We start from the raw sequence: 18,606 nt of genomic DNA on the forward strand, positions 1-18,606 counted from the left end.
CTATTAAGTGAATGAAATTTCCTTCTCGTTCCTCCTACACTTCTGACTTCCCACCTCCATGACTAGCACAACCACCACTTAGTAAGACATTTCCTCCATATTGTAATCATTTTGACCTTTCAGGGGGAAATAAAATGCTTTACACCAATAGTAGGGTTATATTAAAATGTATTTAAAATATATTAGGAAGTCTAGGTTGAACTGAATCTCAGTCATTACAGCTTCTGTGGAAATTCATTACTTTCATAATTTAATTTCAAGGTCAGTCACAGAGAAGTGACAGATTGTAATAGTCCTTCCTATCTCTAATATCTAATATTTCTGTCTTCCCAATAATCTGTCCTTACCACCTTCTTCTGATATTGATCTTACTTCTGTCCATACCCCTTGCCTCTGGTCACAGTGATAGTCAGGTCACCCAGACATGTCCAATGATAAAACTTGATCCCGCCAGCAACAGAAATCAGTCCAAGTGAAATAAGCATACCCCCAAGTGGCCAAGAAGATTGCTCTTCTTTGATGTGTAGAAAGTAGGAGGAAAACAAGCATCTCTACTTATCCTGGAATCTTGAGTTATAAGCCTAAGGCTGCTGCTAGTGGATATATTCTCCACTGAAAAAAAAAGGTCATATCTTAATTTTTCGTATTCATTTAATCAATGCATACATATTAAAGGCTAATTATGTGATAATACTTGTCTAGGCCCAAGGCACGTACAGGAACACCTGCCTCTAGGAAGTGACAATCTATCTGTGGACCATTGACACTGAAGAGGATGTAATAAATGTCAACAGACTCATAGAAATAGATCCCTGTTGTCTCTAGCTGAGACCTGAGTCAGATCTTAAAGGATAAGTTCAATACCCAGATGTAGAGGAGAAGGAGAAAATGGGGAAGATGACAGGAAGGAGAGTGGGAACAGCATGGATGTGTTTTAACTGGAAAATAATAAATACACCTGCCCAGGTGGAGCAGAGGATCTATACAGAGGATTCATGGGCAGTGACTGTCCATGTTGAGTGCCGTCATGAGGAAGCCAAGAAACAGTGAAGCATATATCCCAAAATCAATAATATTGACCATACTTAGATGATGAAACATCAGGCAATACATGAGAAGCTTGAGGCTCAGAGGCATTAACTAATTTGTGTAAGGTCACATTTAGAAGTCAAGGAATTGAGTTCTTCTGATTCCTTACATGGATTTCATCTATACATTGTACTGACACAATGGTACCCCTCATTATCATTTCTAATTTGGGTGCTTTCTATTTGTTCCTCTTACTGGGCAAAATACATAGGAATGCTGTAAAAAAAAAAACTCTTTTATGAAAACTTTACATAACAGAAGCATGAAATTACAAATTATACCATCTCTACTAAGAGAAAGAAGTCAATCTGAAAAGGCTACATACTATTTGCTTCCAACTATATGACATTCTAGAAATGGCAAAACCATGGAGACAGTGAAAAGATAGTGGTTACCAGGCGATTGGGAGGGAGAGAGGGATGAATAGATGGAGTACAGTGAATGTTTAGGACAGTGAAAAATACACTGTATGAAACCATAATGATGGATACATGTCATTATACATTAGTCCAAATATAATAGAGTATACAACACCAAGAGTGAACCAAAATGTAAACTATGAACTTTGCGTGATTATGATGTGTCTGTGTAGGTTCATCAATGGTAACAAATGTACCACTTTGGTAGGGGATATAGATAATGGGGGACACCATGCATGTGCAGAATCAAGGGAATTGATTCAAAATCATGGGAAATCTTAGTAGCCTCCCCTCAATTTTTCTGTGAACATTTAACTGTTCTTTAAAAAAAAGTCTTAAAAAAATTTATACCATCTGTTTGGCCCACATGTTCTCCAAAATAATGGAATTTTCATTTTCATTTACAAAGTGCTTAATAACAGAATCCTCACTAAAAAGACTTTATTTTTTTCTATTCTTTTTGGGTTCCCTCTGAAGAAAGAACTGCTGGCATCTCAAAGATCTCTCAACCTGATGATATTGACATCGTCACAAATTTGCATCAGCCATCAAATTTACAAAAATGGCATTTCAATGTAATCTGTTCTGTGAAGAATGAGCTACTTTAAACATAATATCATTGAATGGACTTTCAGGCCCCTCAACTTTCCACAGCAATCTGACTTTGCAAATGAGATCTCTAAAAATGGGTCTCGTTGGGTGCACTTGCTACCAAGCTATTGGCAATTTGTTATAATTCAGGTTTTATTGAAGAGCCCATCAAACATGTTAGTATTTAATGAGTCTGATGTATGTCAAGTTTATTGTGCTTTCATCTGCCTAGATTAGTTTTATAAAAAATAAATAGGTAAATTTTTATGTAATATTGCCCTAGAATTTTAACATACTAATAATCCACAAAATTGTGTTTTCAAATTAACTTAGCATTCATATCAAGACAAAAAGCACTCTTCAAAAAAATTTAGTTACTCTTTACTAAGTAAAGTAATTTATGGAAAATTAACTACAGACTGTTCCATCACTCTTTGGATCTCTCTCAATTTCTAGCCTCTCAGTGAAGGTAAAGTGGGAGTTCTCTCTACAGAGACCCACCCCTGCATCATTTGCATGTTTAAACAGAGGTTGGCCTGTATTTGAAAACCCCATTAGCAGCAAAGTCTGGTCTAGTTAAGACTTTTTGAGCATTCTGCCCCTTTTTTTTCATGCTTGGTAATAGACTCTCACTCCATTCCCTTCACCGTACCCTATGGCCATCATGCAGAGGCTCCCTTTAGTCTTGTTTAAAGTTGCTCTTATTATGGAATATTATTTCTCTTGTGGCAGTTATTTTCCATGGGGGTTATTCTGTCCACCCGAGAACATCTAGCAATGTCTAGAGACAATTTTGATTGTCACAACTTGAAGTGGGAAAGGGAAGAGGTCCTATAAGCATCTAGTGGGGTAAGTTCAGGGATGCTGCTGAGCACCCTTAAGGCACAGGACAGCTGCCTCCACCCCAAGAAAGAATTACCAAGACTCACATGTCAATAATACAGAGGTTGAGAACTTCTGCCTTAGGGTCTTTAACAACTCAGATATAAAACTGGGCAGAACCTGGTAGGTTGGTGGAAAGGCAAAAGAAAACATGATGCTTTGTCTTCCATGTCCTGGACTCTTCCTTTTTTTCTTCTTCTTCTTCCTGTCACCTTCCACTCCTTGCCCACTGCTCCGTGTTCTCTCCTCAAAATAAAATGTACTCTCAGGATAAAGTTTGATAAACTTGCATAAAAAAGTGACCAATTAAACGTTGCACTAAGATTTTTTTAAAAATCAGAAGCAAAATGTTAGCCCAAAGGTAGAAATTTGGGTATTAGTGATCTGTATAGGAGTTTTTATTTGAAGGACGTAGCCCTCCTTAGCATAGCCAGACACTGACAAGGGGACAAATCCATTTTATAAAATCTATATAACCTACAAAACTCTGCATAACCATAATCACAGAACTGATCTTATGTTCTTCCTGATCTTATGTGTAGTACATCCCCCAACAATTCTAATTAGCAACCAGTGAATTTTAACAGCTAAAGCTTTTTTTTTTTTTAGCTTGTTTCTCATAGAGAAATTTCTTATTGAGAAATGCTAGGTATTAAGTCACCATATAGATCACACATTTTAAACCTCATGTTCCACATGTTCAGATTACCAGTGCGATTGTGACAGAGCACCATCCCTTCTCTTAAGCCCTGCTGGCTTCAGAGCAGAGGCATTCTCCCTCCATGAGGAATCCGTGAGCATGTCAATTGTTCTACTCACAGCTAAATTATTTTTTGATTTTTTTTAATAAATTTATTTATTTTTGGCTGCATTGGGTCTTCGTTGCTGCGCACTGGCTTTCTCTGGTTGCAGTGAGTGGGACCACTCCTCTTTGTGGTGCACGGGCCTCTCATGGCGGTGGCTTCTCTTGTTGCAGAGCACGGGCTCTAGGCGCACAGGCTTCAGTAGTTGTGGCACGCAGGCTCTAGAGCACAGGCTCAGTAGTTGTGGCACACGGGCCCAGCTGCTCCGTGGCATGTGGGATCCTCCCAGACCAGAGCTCGGACCCATGTCCCCTGCATTGGCAGGAGGATTCTCAACCACTGCACCACCAGGGAAGCCCACAGCTAAAGATTTTGCTTTCATTTCTTTGACAACCTCTCTACTTACCCATAAAGAAACCATATTGTTCCTGTTTAGGAAAGAGAAGAACCACTGGGGACAGAAGCAAAATAATCTATATACCTTGTATATTCTAGTTCTTAGCCCACTAATATCTACTTTTCCTTGACATGTATTCCATTTTCTACTAGTTATTTATAAACTGTTTATTTCACTCTCTTCTACCTGGCTTCTTTCCTAGTGATCTTCAATAGATGCTGAAAAATAGAAAGAATCTAAATGTCTTGTTTATCTTTTCTGTTCAATTATGAATTGGATGTGGACATCAGAATCAGGAAGGTGCCTTTAGTTAAGTACCCCAAGTATTCAATCACTGCAAGGGAGGGCTGAGATGAGAATTTTTAAAGATCTGAAAATTGACAAATAAGAGCAAAATCTTCATTAGCAACAACAATCCAGGATGGGTTGCTCTGTTTCATTGATTTTTTTTTTTCAGTTAAAAAAACTTCAACCAGAATATTATTTACATTTCAACACTTTGGATGAAAATTATGTTAAAATATTTCCATCAGCTAGGCACACTGCCCTTGCCTTTATGTCGGTTTTGACCCAATGGGCACCACTCCTTCTATTTATTAAAGCACCCCAAGGCTCATTAAGAAAGAAATCTAAAATGTCTCTTGAACAACGCTGAAGTCTTTGTGTGCACAAAGTCGCCTATAAGTTGGCAATATGCTCTGCATGTCATCTGCGGCAGTAATCATTCCAACCAGTCATGAGTTGAAACTTCTGACACTCTTCACTCAGTGTCAGATCCAAGGAAATGCTGCTATGTGTCAGATATACCACAGGAAGCTGAGACTTTGTAACAAAATCGAGGTAATGGGCCAGGAACTGAGAGCTCCAAAAATGTGACAGAGTTTCTTTAAGGGTGAAAAAAAAGTCCTTAAATTGGAGAGTAAAATAACTGTTTCTAATTATTCCAAATGAGAAAAGAAATACCGTATGGCTTGCATTGTGTTGCTCTATTGAATGCAAAGAGCAAGCCTATTTGAAAAAAAAAAAAAATAGTGCTGAATTTCAGCTAATTACAATGTGGATATATCATATTATTATTTTTTTAACATCTTTATTGGAGTATAATTGCTTTACAATGGTGTGTTAGTTTCTGCTTTATAACAAAGTGAACCAGCTATACATATACATATATCCTAGTATCTCCTCCCTCTTGTGTCTCCCTCCCACTCTCCCTATCCCACCCCTGTAGGTGATCACAAAGCACCCAGCTGATCTCCCTGTGCTATGCAGCTGCTTCCCACTAGCTATCTGTTTTACATTTGGTAGTGCATATATGTCCATGCTACTCTCTCACTTCGTCCCAGCTTACCCTTCCCCCTTCCCGTGTCCTCAAGTCTATTCTCTTCGTCTGTGTCTTTATCCCTGTCCTGCCCCTTGGTTCATCAGAACCTTTTTTTTTTTTTAGATTCCATATATATATATGTTAGCATACAGTATTTTTTTTTTCTATTTCTGACTTATTTCACTCTGTATGAGAGAATCTAGGCCTATACACCTCACTACAAATAACTCAATTTTGTTTCCTTTTTTGGTTGAGTAATACTCCATTGCATACATGTGCCACATCTTGTTTATCCATTTATCTATTGATGGACACTTAGGTTGCTTCCATGTCCTGGCTATTGTAAATAGAGCTTCAATGAACATTGTGGTACATGACTCTTTTTGAATTATGGATATATCATATTATTATTGTTATTATTTGTAATTCTAAGTCTGTGAGGATTCTCAAGAGCAACGATCCCTAGATGTGCTCTTTATTATGTGATATCACACTAGTCCTTTTCTGCTTATATTTCAGAGAGCAATCAATGTCTGTTTATCTGTTGTTTTTCCATGCTATTCTAGACTAACAAATAGCTACAGAAGTCTTTGTAAATAACCTTTTCCCTGTAGAAGGAAACATGTTTCTACTAACATGTCTTATCATGTAGAACTTGGAACACTGTTATATCTGACCTTTCAGAGATATGTCTATTTTTAAAAGCCTAGTGGGTTCCAAATTCCATATATAGACCCATGAAGACTCCCACTGATGCTGAGGTAAGTTCCTTCTACGCATACAGAGGACCCGATTCATTACCCATTCATAACTCCATCCAATATAAAGTTAATTCTATTTGTCTTCTTTCCATCCTTGGACTTTCTCTCTACTCTCATTCCCCCATATATACAAATATACAAGGCATAAGGGACTTCAGAAAGGGTCTGAAGCCAAGAGACACCAGTCAAGAGCAAAAACTACTAAAAATAGGCTACTCTTTGACACAACTATCCAGAGTTATGGGTTGTTGTGCTATCTCAGTAGAAATAAGTATTTTTTCCATCTCAGTGTACCAGAGAGCTATGACAGGCTCCCATAAGTAACTGTGTCTCACCACGACCGTGATTCCCCAGTGGGCAGCCACATGCCCCTGGAAGAGGGCATGCAAGCCTTTGTAAGAGGAGCAGGACATATATTAAAGTCTAACCCTTTTTCAGTACCCACTACCTCCTTTGATTACTTCATGTCCATGTACTACCTAGAGCCGTTATGCTTTTCCCTGGTTGTCCTTATCTTCTCAAGAAATAGACAGGGAAATGTTTTTCAAGTTCAAGATTCCAAGTTCCAATCACATATTCACTATTTTCTAGACTTGTGACCTTTTTCCAGTTTCTTAACTGATTCAAAACTCCATTTTCACATTCATAATAGGAGATAATAAAAATCTGCCTACTTCACAAGGTCCTTGTGAGAATCAAGTGCTTATATATAAAAACTGTAGAGTAGTATATACTGCAAAACAATAAATTATTATTCTGCTAAAGTATTCCAATTCAAACTCAAGAAATAAAGAGCACCCTTTTTATGATCATGTGTAATTTAGAAGGAGAAAGATCTATGGGAAACAATGAAACAGACTGATTCAGGTATGGAAATTAATCATGGTGCTGACATTTTGGTCAAACCTAATATCCATGGTTACCTGTCTCAGAGAGCAATTTTGTAGCTTCCAGCACCTTCTCAGTATAAACTCCAGCTTCATAGTTCTCCATCTCAGCATTGATGATGTGTATGACTCGAGCTGCCCGGCCCCTGATAGCCCCTGCAGTCCGGTCCAGAGTGTCCACATCCCCCTCTTGAAGGGCTATCACACACTTGTTTACATCCTCCAAGATATGATTTTCTGTGGAGAGGACACATACACATTTATATGATTTTATACCACTGACACACTTAAAAACCTATTGAAGATAGATTCATTAACTCACAAGCCATCAACTTGTACATCTCAATACATGCCTAATAACATTGAAATTATATTTAAAGAACATAGTTTATAATTACAATAGTGGTTCTCAAACTTGAACATCAACTGGAGGATCTGTAGCATCATAGAGACTGTTGCGTGTCTCTCTCAGGGTTTCTGATTCACTAGGTCTGGGGTCGGGCCCAAGAAGTTGCATTTCTACCAAGTTCCCAGGTGATGGTAATGTTGCTGGTTTGGGGACCACACTTTAAGAACCACCAACTTTAAAAATATCTCTTTCTTTGTTTCAGTGTTTAAGATTTATTGGGTGAAAAGGTCTTTTAAGAGTGGTAGTGGCAGCGAACAAGAAGTCACCAAGCAGCAACGTTTCTAGACATGTCCAGAGTTGCACTTTGGGTTGGATCATGTTTTTATTGAGGAAACATTTAAGGGAGACTTTAAAATGAACAAATATCACCCTATCAGTCTTCCAATGTTGTGTCATGCATAACGTATATGCAATGGAAACTGATCAGGTGAAGAGGATCACAGAGTTCCCCACAATTGTAATACAATCCAGTCTGTGGCTGGTTCCCTCAGATTGGAGTCAAGGTCAGGGATCACTCTCCATCATTGTCCAAAGCAGAATCCAAGCAGGCAGGATGAGAGGCTTTTCTCTCTACCAGCCTAGAAAAAACATGCAGTCTGGTCCCTTACAGTTTTGCAAGTGTGCAATTTTGTATTTTCCATGTCCAATGTGAGATCTGTTATTATGTTCCTTGAACATTCTTTAGAAACAGAATTCTAAGGAAATGTTCAAAAAGTTTAGTACTCTGAGAAAAAAAAGAACTTAAGCTGAAAATATACATATACACACACAATAGAATAACAGGACAAGCTTGGAAGTAGTCTTAAGTAATCTGGTAACCCTTAAGAAATTATAACTGTTCAATTAATAGTTAATAAAGGACTAAATTGAATGGTTACCTCTTTAAGAAGTTTCTAGAGCTAGTTCTGATTTATAAATTCCTAAAGAAGGAGAGATGGGAGGGTACTCAGCAAATCCCAGTCTGTCCCATGGATCTCTCCTTCTTTAATTAAACCAATCACTCAGAGAAAATATTTGTTTTTATAAGACATTGGATAGAAAATTGCAAAGTATAACATGTTTCATAAAGGAACATCTGTTTGACCTCATACAATATGATTTCCTCACTCAACTATTTATAAATTTCTGATTTCTACATTCTCTGGTTTCAAATAGAAATTAGAATAGAAAAAAAAATGAAATGTTTAAATTTTAATATTTAGATATCTTAAACTCACAAGAAGTTATTTCCTGAATGCTGATATTTTCCTGAGAGAACGAGAAAGACAGTTGTGAAAATAGAGACTTAAAGGCTTTCATTTTGATTAAGGAACTTCTGAAACCACCTCTTTATGAGATCTTGGATTGGATCATGCAAACTCACCTAAAAGGACACCTTAAAAAAAAAGGCTTACTCAAATGAAACTTGGCACAGGATTTTAAATACAGAAGTTTGATTCAAATAGGTCTCTCTTACTGCCCTGATGGATTCCTCCAGACAATTAAAATATGTCGTGGTCCCTGAAAATGGGCAACTGCGAGGGTGTTCATGTCAAAAACAAGCATTTTCGGGCTTCCCTGGTGGCGCAGTGGTTGAGAGTCCTCCTGCCAATCAGGGGACACGGGCTCGTGTCCCGGTCCGGGAAGATCCCACATGCCACGGAGCGGCTAGGTCCGTGAGACATGGCTACTGAGCCTGCGCGTCTGGAACCTGTGCTCCACAACGGGAGAGGCCAAATCAGTGAGAGGACCGCATACCGGAAAAAAAAAAAAAAAAAAAAACAGGCATTTTCTTTGAATAACATAATGTAAGAATAAGCATACCTACCATTTTTCTGTGCATAGTTTAAAGATGGAATTGAATGCAAAACAGAGGAATCTGTCAATTACATTAGATACTAATGTACTGGAATTAACAAAATTTAAAATGTAAGAAGTCCATTCATGACCTAATATCCTAAAATGAAATGATAGTTTTTAAAATCTAATTTCCAAACTAAAATATGCAACTAATCTAATTAGGAACAAGAAAAAGAATATGCTTTCATAGGTATAACTACAGTTGACCCTTGAACAACAGAGGTTTGAACAGTGCAGGTCCACTTATACATGGATTTATTTCAGTAGTAAGTACTACAGTACCACAGAGCCGAGGTTGGTTGGATCCACAGATGCGGAACTTCCCATCTATAGGGCTAACTGTAAAGTTATGCCCAGATTTTCAGCTGTGTGGAGGGAGGGTCGGTGCCCCACACCCCCAAGTTTTTCAAGGGTCAACTGTATACATTAATTGAAGGAGGCCATCATAGCAACAGCATTGCTTTTAATTGAATTGCCAATTAATTTGTTCAATGGTTAGTCATATTAATCATATGTGAATAAAATATTAATTTTACTAATTTTCAGTTTACTAAATGACTCAGTTTTCTTAATCAACTCTTTTTATGAAATGTTGAGATAGTTTACTCTGCATTTCCCAACTTTACCCAATTAGAGGTACCCCTTTTATAAAAAAATGAATTACAATTCCCTCATGATAGTAGTTATACCAGTGGATGATATATATGTAAAAGCCACTATGATAAAGAATGTTTTAAAATAAATTTGTACTTTATTAATCTAAGTACCAATAATGCACTTGAAAAGAGCTATATTGTTCTTGTAGACATATTATTTAATCAAAAGATGACACTTGGTTTATATATGGTTTCCCTGGACCCCTTGTAATAACTTCTCCACCCCTAGTCCCTACACCATCAGGTCTGGGGTTTACAAGTTTGGAATTACTCTGGTCTAGTATCTATCAAAAAGGGCAGTGAATTATTCAAAGGCAGAATCCACACTTAACTCATATTTTCATACCTGACAGCACCTTACAGCAGGCAATCAAAGAAGAAATCCTGAATAAACATGTCCATTGAAGAGGGACAATCAATTATATATTTTTATCCTACGGTATTTTCAGGAGAAAGAATTCATTAAGTAAGGAGATAGAGGAATGATGTTCCAACTAGAAAATAACATAGAAGAGAAAGTAATAATAAAAAGCACCTGTATTCCAGAGATGATTACATTGCTGGGATAAACCCCTTAGGTACTTTGGATGCCTGGATGTAAAGCATGGTTTTTAAACATCATAAAACATTTGACTGCAACGTATCTTGTGGTAAACTTCCTTGAATTTTTGCAACCTTACGATTTCAGGAAAGATATAATCTTGTTAAAAAATCACAGATGATCAGACTACCTGATTATTATAAGCTTTAAAGCTATAGTTTCTAAATTCAAAAGCAAAGTTCAGTCTGTGAATTTTTTAATGAAACAAACTCAAGACCCTGGAGTCAAAAAAAACCAAACAAGTAAAAGAGGAAAAGGCAAACAAAGCAAAACAAAACTTTTAGACATTATGGGATTGAGTTAACAGCTTTTTCAGATCTTAGATGCCTGCTATTTTGTGAGCCAAACCCAAGAATTCAACTGTTATGTGATTAATGCCAAGATGTTCAATTTAAGACACTATTAAAAATTTTAGTTTTTGCCCAGTGGGAAAAGTTTAAGTGTTCTCATACAGCCATTTCATTTTTTTTTTATAAGCCCAGACTACATCTGAAAATTGGTTTTGCTCCTGTAATGTTAGTAGCTCCCCAAACTTGCTGCTTTTCATATGGACAAATTAAGCACTCAGACACACAAGTTCAGGTAGCAAAAAAAAAGAAAGAAAGCAAAACAAAACTATCCCTTAAAAAAAATCTTTTCTGTTGTTGTTTTCAAAATAGAGTTTCCTGCCAGAATAGATATTCCCTTAAGAAGAAACTGATACATAAAGGGTCATTAATGCCATTTCAAAATATCTCCTGGGCCAACCTTGCAATTTACTGATGCAGATGTTTTGGCTCCAGCTCGGAGAGGAGATGAGAAGTAGTTTCCCCAACTATCGGGCTGTATCTACAGTCTACCAGCAGGACAGAGTGGCCTGTGTCATTATTTGTCAAGCCCATCTGTGGAAAGGTGCCTGCCGCCTCCGATTGTCAAGTCCAAAGGCATGCTCTAGCAGATCCTGCCAAGGCTGGCTCCCCGACAGCGCCTGTTCATTTTCCTGTCATGGCATGCCGCAGCGCTTGTACCACTGGGGTTGGACTGCACAGTGTTATCAGCGGAAGCCAAAACCTTTTCTTGTTGCTGGTAATAATGAGATGCACAAAGGAATGGCAGGGAGAAAGGTGGCAGAGGCATATCCGGTGGAAGAAAATTAAGAAAAGCTTTGCACTACTGAAACAGTCTGAGATAAGACCTCCTAACCTTGCTTTTCTCTACCCTCAGAAATTTTCATATATGCATTTAAAGAAAAGGAGAAGTTGGGAAAGCTTTAAGTTCTGAAATGATTCCTCTTTGAAAAAGGTAGTATATGGATATTTTCTATTCATTTGTAGATAGAAGGGGAATAGCATAAGATTTCCAGGTGCTGTTAGGATTGCTGTGTGAGTTCTGAGGCTGGTTGGAGAGTCCCCCTGCCCCTTTTGGGGACCCCTATAGTCATCTTGACAAAGACTGACTACATACAAGAAAGATGCTCAGTCCTGGTGTCCGTCCTTCTGTTCCCCACCACTCAAATCCCCAATGTGTCTATCCAAACAATTTCTAAGAACCTTATGAAAGATACATTTCTTGCATATCTTTTATGTTGTTAGGACTCACGCATCAGTGAAGCAAAAATCCCAGGAATGGCAACACATTGAGTTCTTTATCAGTCAACCCCTGGATATGGGTATGTTTAAATGAATAGTTGCTTTGACAAGTCATCAAAAACAAAGCACTTTGGGAATGAAGAATAAGACAGGTTTCCAAGAGGGAAGAGAGAGTGAAATGGTGGTACCAGAGGGGATGGCGAGGTTTGAGGGGGTGGGGAAGGAGCTGCAATGAAAACTGGAAACATCAAAGGCAAATTCCCTTCTATCTAGACTTACTGAGAACTATATAGATTCTGGAAAGAGGATATCTGGATTTTAACTATACCTCTGCCAAGTTACCTACCTCTCAGTGCCTTACTTTTCTCAAAGGAAGGCTCAGAATAGTGATGCCTATCTTATAAAACTTTGGTGTGAATTAAACCAAATAGCAGAAAGTCAGACAAATTATAGATACTGAGCATGTGTTCACTCATTTTTCCCATCTGCCTTGCCCTGTCCTCCATGATTTCAAAGTTGGCTTTTCCATCATCCATCAGATCTACAGATTCAACTATGCTGTTCTCAGACAAGCTTTAAACACAAGCCCCCAGTGGGAATTCATTGTCAGTTTCTTGGTGAAAGGAAAGACTGCAACTAGAGAAAAGTTTCTAAATACACTTAAGCCTCCTGCAGAAATCCCTTCCACACGTTGCAGTCAGAGGCCCTGTCTGTCTGGATCCCACCAGCTGTGCTGCAACCCCTCCCTCTCAGATCTCAGTAAGTCCTGGTCAAGGCTAGGGCACACCTGAGCTGTCAGGTGTGAGTTCCATATTCCTGTGGGTAGAGTCAACACCTGGTCAATTTGAATTTTCAAACGTCACTTGGTTATTTTAATGCCTCGCAAGGAAGCTGAGGTTTCTGGTGACCTCCTCCCCCATGCCTCCCATAGAGGCTTTTCCAGGTGAATTGGGCCAAGTGTGTTTCGTCAAATGTGTTTGGAAAAAGGCCCATTAGCTGGCGGTAGCCAAATTTGAAACAGCATTGATGAGCCCCGTTAAAGGTCAAATTGATTACATGGTTATTCAAATGCGCCAACATCCTTCAGTCTGGCTTCATTTACAAAGAAGAAAGTTACAGTTTCCAGTGATGATTAGTTACTCTCTCTCACTTCTTTCCACAACCTCATGGTCAAGTGCTCAAAGCCTCAATAACTCCCAAGTACCTTCTAATGGGTTCATTCTGTGGCTAACATTTCTTCCCAGCTTATCACAAACCTGGATAACTTCACTTATTGAGGGAAAAAACCTTAATGCAGCCCAATTGGAATAACTCATTGTTTTTTTGATTTTTAAACGTAACCAGTCTCATAACCCATACCCTTTTTAGATGGATGATTCAGATGCATCAAAGGCCATCCTATTTTAAAAACTCCAGGAAGTAAAAAGGAGCCTAACTCTACTTAAATAATCTGTTCAGGTTTCTAATATCTTGATCAGAAATTTGTGTTTTCCCCCCAAATGCTTTGGCTCAGTGTCTTGAAATAATGTGCACAGCAGAGAAGAATTTTCAAGAGGGTGTTACAATTACAGTTGCAGAGATGATTGACAGCTCAAAGGGCCAAGGAGAGCACTTGAAACAGAGACCCATGACATTTGAAAGATATTCCTCATCTCATCTTGTTCTCTTCCTTCGGCTGCCTTGTAAGGGGCCCGTTTGTGATTACCTGAGACAGAAAGGAAGTCATCCACTGAGGTGATGTCATCCACAGCCTCTGTCAGCACTCGGACCTGCTTTTCCCACTGGTCTTTGAAGACATCCATATTGTCCTGAGCAACTTTGCTCTGTGGCCGGGCAGCCAGTGTGAGAGCGGCATTGATGACCTATGTGTTAGAGACAATCCAGGGACATATTGACCACACGCTTTGACAGAGGAACAAGCAGGTCAAAGATCATGTTGAAATCCTGGACCCTGCAGCTTCCACAGATAAGTGGGTTCCCAGTGTTTGGAAGGACAATCAAAACATGAAACTTAAAGTAGGTTATCAACTACTACTAATTTTTGTTTGCTTTTCTTCTTTTTGTAAGATATAGGTTTCAAAAAGTGCTTACTGGACAAAGCCTACTTAGCACAGATGTGGCAGAAATAGAAGTCTTGTTCTACATGCGCAAGCATATAATTTAGTGGTTGAGACACTAAAGGTAAATAGATATGGAGCATTGAAACAACAGTCCAAGACAAATAGAAGAAAGTCAATAGGAGTGGAAAAGAGAATAATCGCCACAGTAATTCTGAAGAGACTGGAATAGTTTGAAGTTCTTTTTGAGAAAGGCAGAACCTGAAATGGCCCATGAACGTTGGGTAGCACTTTCTAGTGAGAGGAAAGAGGGCAAGGCAAGGAAATGAGTGACATGAGGGCTGGAGCATAGAAGATCTGAAATATCAGGCTTTGGAAACAAAGTAAATGAGGCTTACCTGGGGACACAGGCTGTCAATCTGCGTGGCTGCCATCCGAACTAATTTCACCCCTTCTTCATTGTTGGAGATGGAACAGGCCAAATTGGCAACCTGTATTGAAGAGGATTTGAATGAAAATGATGTTGGGACCAAGGGAAAATACACTGTTGCATGACCTTATACCTTCCCTGGAGAGTGCCACATCCAGGAGAATCCTTTCACAAATGAGATAAAGGGACCCTTCTGTATTAAACCAAATATTACTAAGTCTTCTGTCTGTAGGCATTTCTATCAGAAAAGCAAGGTGTTAATAACAAATCATTGCTTCAAGATTCTTGAGCACACAAAATAATGTATTTTAACTGGGTTCTTCTGAACTCTTTCCCCCTCCATCTACACTCTCACTTGAACTCCCTAAGACTCATTATTGAATGCAAAGCATTGTGATTTTGGCCACATCAGTACTAAATTCTGACCAGTGAGAGAGATGCCACAGGCAATGCTTTTGATTTTAAAGATACCCATAGTAAACTGAAAATTAGTGTCTGTTACCCCAAAGAACCCAAGATCTTCCTGTCACAGTCTGTCAGGAAGATGTCAGTCCACCAGTAGTCAACTCAAATGCTTTCAGGGGCCAGGCAGTTCTGAAAAGTGTGTAGAAAAGCCTGGTGTAATCCAGTAGGCAGTGGGGGGAGTGTTCAGCCAATGAGGACATGCAAGTCCACTATAAAGGCATTCAAGTTTGATTTTTAAAACATACTATACCAGCCAAAACAGCTGAACTGAATTCAAGTTCCCAGGTCAAGCATTTCAATGTTATTCCTTCTCTTCAAGGAGTGAGAATTGGTAATACAAGGCCGGCCTGATTGGCCAAGGTCAACAGCACACAAAGTTATAATCAAAACACTGATCAGTCCCACCAAGCTGATGTCAAGAGGACAGGAGGATGGGGTTTAGAAAGGGCAAAGGAGAAGAGAAGGGCTGCCAGGGCTAGGAGCAGTAGGGCAAGTAGAGTACATGATTAGCAGAGAGAATCCCTAGGAGCCCTGTGGCCACCTGCCTTTTTGTATCACTTTTTTGTTCACTTCTGCTCTCCAAAACAAGACTGCCTCCCTACTATGCCTTAATGCTCTGGGAGATTCAAATGCACTGCGTATGTGTATAGTTCCTAATGTGAAAGAAACCTTAGTGTGGAACAGGGAGAGCAGCACAAAGCTGGAGATCAAGAGGTTCAACCACTAACCCATTCTGTAAGTCATGTCACATTTGGAGGATTGTTTCCTTATCAGCAAAAGGAGATGGATAGATGGTGATACTAGGGATACTTTCAAAGATGACCTCAATAAATCATTAGTGCAAAGAATCCCATTTTGAAGCTTTTAAGAAAGAACATATTAAATCTATTACAGTGAGAATATATACTATGAGAAACCACAGATTTAATTCCAAAAGTTATCATGTAGTTTCTTATATTTTATAGTTTACCTTTGATTCTTCAGATAATTTTCACTATGTAACTTAGTTTTCAAAGAGAAAGACAAACATGCCTTTTTATACCCATTCATAGGATACTAAATGCCCAGGGGTATGAGGAGGCTCCTTGGAGGGAGAGCAAGAACGCAGGTTCTCAATTTCAATATTGTCTCCACTCTGCTTTTTTATTAATCTTTGTTATATTTGTATTCTACTGAATTTTATATTCCAAACACCTGAATAAGTATGTGACATAGAATTGGTGCTCAATACATGTTTATTGAATTAAAGAGTAACCTTTTAATAGCTTTTGAAGATTGCATATAGTGATTTGGAATACATAATAAGTTAAAGATACTCTTAAAGATAAAGTTGTTAGTCCTGTAATTTGGCTGGACAAATTTTCACATTACCTTTTAGCAGATGTTTACTAACGTCATGGAGCTAAACAATAGTTCTTACATTCTAGTCCATTGTTTGAGTCCAGAATGCAGTGGCCCCTGTCCATGGTGGCGTGTGAAATCAGGATGGTGTGATGAATTTTTGAGAAAGATATATGTATTTAATTTAAAATTCTGTCTTTTAATCTTAAGTTCTTCCCATTTCTGCTGTTGAAAACCTTTCATTTTATGAAATGATGATTTCAGATGATGGTATTGTTTGCTTTTTATCATCCTTGCTTGGTATGCGACAGAGACTTGAGGTCACACTTTTCCATTGCAGTGAACAACTGCTAAAGAGTTCGGTATATGACTATATAAGGACAACAACATGAAAACTTTAAAATGCTCCAGGAATCAGATCTTGGGTAATATTTGCTTGCATCTTTGTAAGATGAAAAGTAAGAAAATACCAGCACTCTCAATGAGATAAAGGCTCTAGACCAAGTATTAAATGGCTGTTGACATAAAAATATTTATAAATAAGAAAAAGAAAGAGAACCATATATCATGTATCTTTTGATAGAATGACAGAACACTACCTATGAAACGTTCTTGCCAAAAGCAACAACAACAACAAAAACAACAAAACATGAAAATGATCAGCCTTAAGATCGATTCTCAATTTACAGAAATCCAAGGGACAAACATGTAAAATAAAACCACATGGATGCCATCATGAAAATCCTGATGGTGATAACTAGTAGAAAAAAGTCAGACCTTTATAGATCCTGAATAGACAAATAAACCATTATATAAATATCCATAAATATTTAAATGAATTTTTATATATATGTACATTGTAAAACAATGAAAGAAATTTAAAATTCACTAAATATTTGATGATATTAAGGGGTTAATGTTTAAAATACCCTAGTAATAATTCAGTTATTTTATTTAAAGTATCCATAGCTTTTATATATGTTTTTTATGTAATGTTTTAAAATACCCTAGTAATACTTCAGTTAAGTGTCCATAGCTATATATATATATATATATATACACACAGACACACACACACACACACACACACACACACACATATATCGAGATGCTTATGGATGAAATTATATGTTTGGGATTTGCTTCACAGTTATTTAGGGTAGGGGAAATGGGTGGAGGTATAGAAAAAATGACTGGCTATTAGTTCAGAATGGTCAAAGCTGTGTGATACTATATGATGGTTCATTATACAGGCTCTACTTTAAGATATGCTTGAAATTTTCCATAATAAAAGTGTTTTTTTTTTTTTAATGCAGTAACTACAATCTATTATATCACCAGCTCTGATAAAATACTTTCTTGCACTTGTATGAGTCTCAAGGGAGCCTAGTATAAGTCAGGGAGAAGCCTGAGTATGGTTTAGAGGTAAGGCTTGCAGACAGCAGAAGAGTGTCAGCCTAAGCACAGAAGGGAATACTGTAATGGCTTGTATAAGACACAGAGGTGGCTCTCCAGACCACACAGTCTCCTGCACATGCTGGTGGCAGATCCCCAGGCAGGTCCCTGGGAATGATGGGGCTGAGAAGAACTGGGCTCTTGTGTGAGGGAGATGCCAACCAGTAACTTCCACATTGTGATAAAAAACAAACAAACAAATTTTTTTTTGTATCCTTTGAAATGTTTCTTCATCCTTTGTTTAATAAACTCTGTTATGGCTCAGATCTAGTGTGGGGACTTCCTTGCGCAACAGAATCATAGTAGGGGAATAGTGCTAGCAACACTTAGCAAAAATAAAGAAATGACAACTCCCAATAGTTCTTCAATTACTTATTCTCTTTAATTTACTGATTTATAAATCCTAAAGCCTGGCAGCCTCCACTCTGAAATGTACTCCTGCTGTTTAAGTCTACTTAAAATCAGAATTTCATTTACCTTGTGTTATATTCTACAACATTCTGAAAATATTTCCAACACGATGCTAAGGATTTCACTATCTCCAAAGGCAGGCTTCTGTATTTTAAACTGGTCATGAACACAATCCAAATTCCTATCTTCCTTGTTTTCCTTTGGCTTGCCTTTGTGTTTCTCAC

The 18,606-nt window shown here is 38.1% G+C and overlaps 1 protein-coding gene across 2 annotated transcripts in view; it reads right to left on the reverse strand.

The window, feature by feature from the left end:
- The window catches only part of CTNNA2 (catenin alpha 2), a 1,199,753-nt gene that overhangs the window by 92,880 nt on the left and 1,088,267 nt on the right, over positions 1 to 18,606 (reverse strand). For both annotated transcript variants that reach the window (XM_079940963.1, XM_079940964.1), the window contains 3 exons: positions 14,679 to 14,771; positions 13,929 to 14,085; positions 7,187 to 7,387 (listed from right to left, as the gene is read on the reverse strand). In XM_079940963.1, coding sequence (XP_079797089.1) covers positions 7,187 to 7,387; positions 13,929 to 14,085; positions 14,679 to 14,771 — 451 coding nt within the window. The remainder of the gene's footprint in view (positions 1 to 7,186; positions 7,388 to 13,928; positions 14,086 to 14,678; positions 14,772 to 18,606) is intronic.

This window comes from Stenella coeruleoalba (assembly GCF_951394435.1).
Source record: "Stenella coeruleoalba genome assembly, chromosome: 13".
Taxonomy (NCBI): Eukaryota; Metazoa; Chordata; class Mammalia; order Artiodactyla; family Delphinidae; genus Stenella; species Stenella coeruleoalba.